Source organism: Odocoileus virginianus, chromosome 17, assembly GCF_023699985.2.
Source record: "Odocoileus virginianus isolate 20LAN1187 ecotype Illinois chromosome 17, Ovbor_1.2, whole genome shotgun sequence".
NCBI classification, from domain to species: Eukaryota; Metazoa; Chordata; class Mammalia; order Artiodactyla; family Cervidae; genus Odocoileus; species Odocoileus virginianus.
The window spans coordinates 40909346-40915173 of NC_069690.1; the positions used below are offsets into that span (position 1 = coordinate 40909346).

General features: G+C 48.6%; 1 protein-coding gene across 1 annotated transcript; it reads right to left on the reverse strand.

Moving 5' to 3' along the window:
* Positions 1 to 2779: 2779 nt before the first annotated feature.
* EIF1 (eukaryotic translation initiation factor 1) lies at positions 2780 to 5612 on the reverse strand. Its single transcript, XM_020887960.2, has 4 exons — positions 5427 to 5612; positions 4550 to 4713; positions 4297 to 4398; positions 2780 to 3624 (listed from the first exon to the last, which is right to left on the reverse strand). The coding sequence occupies exons 1-4, from the start codon at positions 5455 to 5457 to the stop codon at positions 3580 to 3582; spliced, it is 342 nt and encodes a 113-aa protein (XP_020743619.1). The 5' UTR covers positions 5458 to 5612; the 3' UTR covers positions 2780 to 3579.
* Positions 5613 to 5828: the final 216 nt, after the last annotated feature.

Here is a 5828-nt window from a genome sequence, read left to right on the forward strand (position 1 = left end):
CAAAATGAATAAAAAGGTACCCATAGGCCAGACAGACATTCATTTTCTATAACCTTTTTTTTGGGTTCAAATTAAAAAAATTTTTTTTGTAACTTTTGAGGTGGAAGTATTTCTGTAACATTTTAAAAAAGATGTTTATAAATTTTACAATCTGCCTGGTGCCTGCTTGCTCAGTCTGTCCAACTCTTTGCAATCCCATAGACCAGAGCCTGCCAGGCTCCTCTGTCCCTGGAATTTTTCAGCCAAGAATGCTGAAGTGGGTTGCCATTTCCTTTTCCAGGGGATCTTCCTAATTCAGGGATCGAACCTGTGTCTCCTGCATCTCCTACCCGAAAGGCAGGTTCTTTACCACTGGTGCCACGTGGATTCTTTCACTGGAACCTTTATTATGCTTCCATGCATTCATGCTAAATCGTTTCAGCTGTGTCCTACTCTGTGACCCTATGGACTGTAGCCTGCCAGTCTCCTCTGCCCATGGGATTCTCCAGGCGAGGATACTGGAGTGGGTTGCTGTGCCCTCCTCCAGGGGGATCTTCCTGACCCAGGACTGAACCCTCATCTCTTACATCTACCTGCACTGGCAGGCAGATTCTTTACCACTAGCGCCACCTGGGAAGCCCATAGAGGAATTACATTGTAGGTACCCAGGATGCTACCTTTTGTAGTGTTAATCATGATTTTGCAGTTTTTGAGTCATGTTTAGGAGATAATACATTTCCCTTCAGTTCTTAGACCTTTTTTTAGGCCCTTGAAAAGTAGCTGGAACCTGGGCACTGTTTAGCTACTACCCAGTACAGCCAAACTGTCCTGGGAGGGGCTTAGAATCTGAATTTTCAATAGGTGCTCCCAAGAACAGTGCATTTTATCAATCTAAATTGGAGCTAAGAGAAGAAACTGCGAAAGTCTCAGGTTATGAGCTAATTTTGAAATAAAAGTCTTATCTCCTTAAAAGCTAAAAATTAGTCAGGGAGCTCTTAATTTCAAAGTAATAGTGAACAGTCAATAGTAAAGTGTTGTTTCTGTTGTTTCCTTTTTTGGAGTGTAGTTGATTGACAATGTTGCGCTAGTTTCAGGTATAGAGCATAGTGATTCAGTTACACATATACATATATTGTCTTTTTCAGATTATTTTCCTATATAAAAATTTAATTCCTTTTAAAAAAAACTTTCATTGTAGTTCATTTACAATGTGTAAGCTTCAGGTGTATAGTATAGTGGTTCGGTTACATATATATTCTTTTTCAGATTAATAGTAAAGTTTTTGACCCTGATGCGACAAGGAGGAACTACCCAGGTTGGTAAACAAGGAAGGTCAATTCGAGAACCTTCTGGTACAATGTTTGTTTTGGAATATACTGGGTTTTTTTGACCTATTTATAGATTAAAAATACAAGCTTTCATTTTAGCTGACCAGTCTGCATTTTGTCTTTGTCCTTGTTTCAGAGGGTAGGCACTGGGGGCTGATGCCTGGGAGTGGGCAGGAGACAGGAGACATGGGAAAGAGCAGGCAGAGAAGTAACTGGGGGTGGGAGACAGGAGCCAAGGAGCAGAGCTGGGAGACTTTTCGGCCATAAATTTCATTAGCCATCTTGTTAATCACTCACTTTTGAGGCTGGGCCACACAGCATGCAGGATCTTAGTTCCCTGAAGGGGGATCAACTTGTGCTCCCTGCAGTGGGACTATTAACCACTGGAACACCAGGAAGATCCCTGGGAGACATTCTTTACTCAGATTCTTTTGCATATTACTATCAAAAAGTCTTGCTTGTGGCTCAGGCCATTCAGCTCTTACTCCAATCTTCCACTCAGCCCTCTTCTCCAATTCCAATTCCCTCTTCCCCACCATGAGACTGAGGCTCCACTGTGAAATGAGTCGCTTAGCGCCAGCCTGGCATGTAATAAGTACTGCATCACTTCTGGTTCCATGCAGGGGCTTTGTCCCAGTTAAATGGGCCTAAAATGGCTTCCTCACACACAAGTCCTGTCACTTCTGGGTCTTGACTCCTCTTTGCCTGGAATACCCTGCTTCAGATGACACCTTTATGGAGCCTTCCCAGGTCTGGATGAGGGTGGTGGGGAGGATTTCCCAGTCCCGAGATGCTGAAGCTCTTTGGCCAAGCCACTGGTGGCCTGGACCTCTGCCTTGTCACAAGCTGTATGCCAGTCTCACACTCCTATCTGGGGTCAGCATTTGAGCACAGGGTGTCTGAATTGTGAGTCCTACGATTTCTTGCATATACCAAACAGGCAACCTCCGTTAAAATATTTAGGTCATCTGGTGAGAAGACCAGTGGAGCCCTGGGTCCTAAAAAACATGTTAGCACCTACTGGCCTTGCAAATTTCCACATCTCATTTTCCTTATGCATCAAATAGATGCAATTATGCTGTTATCTCCTGAGATCCACCCAAGTCACACTGGTTCCAGACACACTCACTGTCATGGTTCCCAGGTGGCCTCTACACCAAGTCATCCTACATCCAGGCGGCTAACAAGATGGTCTGGTGACTAAGTAGACAAGTGTTGACTCTTCATGACCATTCTCAGCAGGTCTTTTCAGGACACTGAGACAACAGAGCTCTGACCGAATGCTTACACAGTGGCTAACAAGGCGGGGTAGGGAGTGTGCTTGGAAAGACAAGCTCACTACTTTTTCTTGGCTAAGAGGGTCAGGCCCCAGTTAAGGAGCTGTGGGTCCAGATGTATCCTCTATTGCCATTTCTGTGGTTCCTCCCCATGTACAAGATTGATTATATATTAAACAGAATCTGCAAGTCAAATGTTTCTGAAAACAAGTTTTATTTAAATAAGGGCTTAAATACATTACATAACATTAAAACTGAAGAGGGGGGCAAAAAACCAGTTTATTTCACAAGGCATTGGGCAGCTGTTGCTAGTAAGTTGCAAGCTCTACAGCTACGTGACTGATAACATTGGTTTGAAATTTGTTCCCTTGTCAAAAGTTTAACTGATAGAAGGTTGGCCTCACATTCTAGTTTGGACATCGATTAGCTAGAACATGTCTGGTCATGAAGACCTTGGTGGCAAGCCAGATGTCCTGTCACTTCACTGGAGGGTGGCTGCTCTAAGCTCTGCCCACCCAGTCACGTTGGAGACATCAAGGGATCCTTCCCTGACCACCAAATGCACCCTCTAGCAGTACAGCTGCCTCACCCATCCTCCACTCTCCACTTCATCGAGGACTGTTCAGGTGGTGACATTTTCTCAGGGCAGGGAACTTTGCAGAGGGACTGCCGAGGAGCTTCTGGCCAGACATAGCCATCTGTGATCTTGGAACTCTGGACTTGGCTGAAACATCACTGTTATTGCTTTGTTTCAGGCTGGACACTGCCAGGCGCCTACTGCTTGACCTCTGTTTAAATGAGGGACTTCAAGACTAGACAGCATGGCTCTTTTCAGTTTATTGCATGAAGGAGTTACACTAGTCCAAGTTAAAAGCAGACCCCAAATGGTTACATTATACAAGCTGTGAGGTTTTTAAACTTGTGACAAGGGACAGAAGGGAAATTCTACTCATTGCAAGGAAATCCTCACTTAAGCTTCAGTGAGCCAAAAGCACTTAAAACCCATGAACCTTCAGCTGGTCGTCCTTAGCCAGTCCAATCTGAAAAGGAAAAAAGGGCAGTTTTAAGAGGGAGCAGAGTTAAAGCCTCCATTTCTGAAGACAGCAATCCTCTCTTCCTACTTCTGCACTTGGCCAAGAGAAGTCCCAGAGCCCAGATGCATTGAACTCAGGGTACACTCAGTTTATCATCACTAAGATTTTGTCACTTAAGAATAGCCAACCAGACATCTGTTTTAGTGTCTATGTGCATGCTGCTAAGTCACTTCAGTTGCGTCCGACTCTGTGCGACCCCACAGACAGCAGCCCACCAGGCTCCCCCGTCCCTGGCATTCTCCAGGCAAGAACACTGGAGTGGGTTGCCATTTCCTTCTCCATTGCATCAAAGTGAAAAATGAAAGTGAAGTCACTCAAGTCATCTCTGACGCTTAGCGACCCCATGGACTGCAGCCTACCAGGCTCCTCCGTCCATGGGATTTTCCAGGCAAGAGTACTGGAGTGGAGCACCCTTAAACTAGATTCAAGCTAGTAAGCTTTAAGGTGGACAAATCCCTCCTTTCCAGAAATACACTATGAACTTCAAAAACTGTTTGGCTTAGTCTTATAAAACAAACTTCTATGTCCCTAGAAGAAACTAAATTAGACCAGGCAGATCTGAGATTAGTTAGCCAGGCAAGAGGCACAAATGTACCCCAAAAAAGCAGCAGAACTCACCTCTACCAGGAACTGGCATATGTTCTTGCGTTGGTCACCCTGTAGCTGAATTACTTCTCCATATTCTGGATGCTCAATTACAGTACCATTGCAGGCAAATTTCTGCAACAACAACACAAGTAAAACAAATTAAGCCAAGCAACAGTTTGAATGCCAGTAATAACCCCTTTCAGTAAGTAATACAACTCAGCAGCTCCATGGAGGCAGGGTAAATATTTAATGAGATTTTCTTAAAATCTCATTAAAAACCTACCTTCTTAAACGCCTTCACTAGTTTCTTTTTATCGTAATCATCAGCGATCCCTTGGACAGTAGTAAGGGTCTTCCTGCCGTTTCTCTGTTGAATTCTTATATGGATATAATCCTCAGTGCCAGCAGGAAGCAGATCATCACCCTTACTTGCATCAGCAAAGGGGTCTAGGAAGAAAGGTCAAGCTCGTTTAGTGATGCTGCGCTCAGATGCCACTGCCACCCTTCCACTGGATCTCTTCTGCGTGCAGAAACTGATACTGAAATCGTCAGGGCTTGGTCGGATCAGACATGTTCTTTGTTGGCGATCCTCGAACAGGTCAGTCCGGGACGGCCAGCTTTCCCAGCCTGAGAGAAAGCCTGGGCTTCTTGCCCCAGGCCCGCCCTCGGAAGCCGATCACGTGTCGGGGGAGCCAGGGCAGGCCGGCGGCGCCCCACCCAGCTGATGCAACCGGCCGGAACCCGAGCTCTAAGGCGGGGCCACACTTCCCGCCCCATTGGCGCGCGCGGGTGTCACTTAGGGCTGGCACCGCCTCTCCCTCCCGGCACCGTGACAACGGCGGTGACGTACCGGACGTGACGCTGGGGTGGCGGGAGGGGCGGGTGTGGCCCGAAGAGGCCCAGGAGCCATTAGTAAATGCGCCACCCGAGACGCGAAGCCCGCCCAAGGGCTGACCTCCCGCCCGCTCCTTCCGGTCGCGCTCAAGAGCCAACCCTAGGGCCCAGGCCGCGGCCCCACAGCCCGCGGCCAAGACAGTTCCTCTCCGCCCAAGTTTACGAAGACCTACAAGGTTTAGCAGCTTTCTTGGCCCTGTCTGAGGGCCGGAGCGCCCCGCCGCCCCGCCGGGGCCTTCCTCCCCGCGGGACTTTCTGGGACTTACCGAAAGAGTGGAGGTTCTGGATAGCGGACATACGATACGATTCCTTTTCCTCGGTGGAAACGGCCTGCGGAAGGCGGCGGCGGGAGAAGGCGGGCAGGGGGGACGGAGCGTCGGGAAGCGAGGGGGCTCAAGGGGGAGGTTGCTGAGTCCTCGGCGGTGGCTCAGTGACTGGGGCGGAGGGGCGGTGCCTGTATTCACTTATATAGCCGCCCCTGTGACGCCAGCGCGCTGCCCTCACGTCCAGGCCCCACCCACGGCGTTGTGCCCCCTGCGCCCAGCCGCCGCCGCTTCCAATTGGCCCTCGGGCGGGGACGGGGGACGGCGCTTGCGCAGGAACTGTGTGCTGCGGGAGGGCGTCCTCTCGACTAGGGGAGAGATGGAAGGGGGAGGGAAAGGTTGGTC

What these genes read in the sequence shown, in the direction of transcription:
- EIF1 (XM_020887960.2), bottom strand. Translation starts at nt 5,457, where the DNA reads ATGTCCGCTATCCAGAACCTCCACTCTTTCG. An exon ending in TAGTGAAGGCGTTTAAGAAG is followed by an intron (nt 4,399 to 4,549) that starts GTAGGTTTTTAA and finishes TTGTTGTTGCAG; the next exon opens with AAATTTGCCTGCAATGGTAC. An exon ending in TATGCCAGTTCCTGGTAGAG is followed by an intron (nt 3,625 to 4,296) that starts GTGAGTTCTGCT and finishes TTTCCTTTTCAG; the next exon opens with ATTGGACTGGCTAAGGACGA.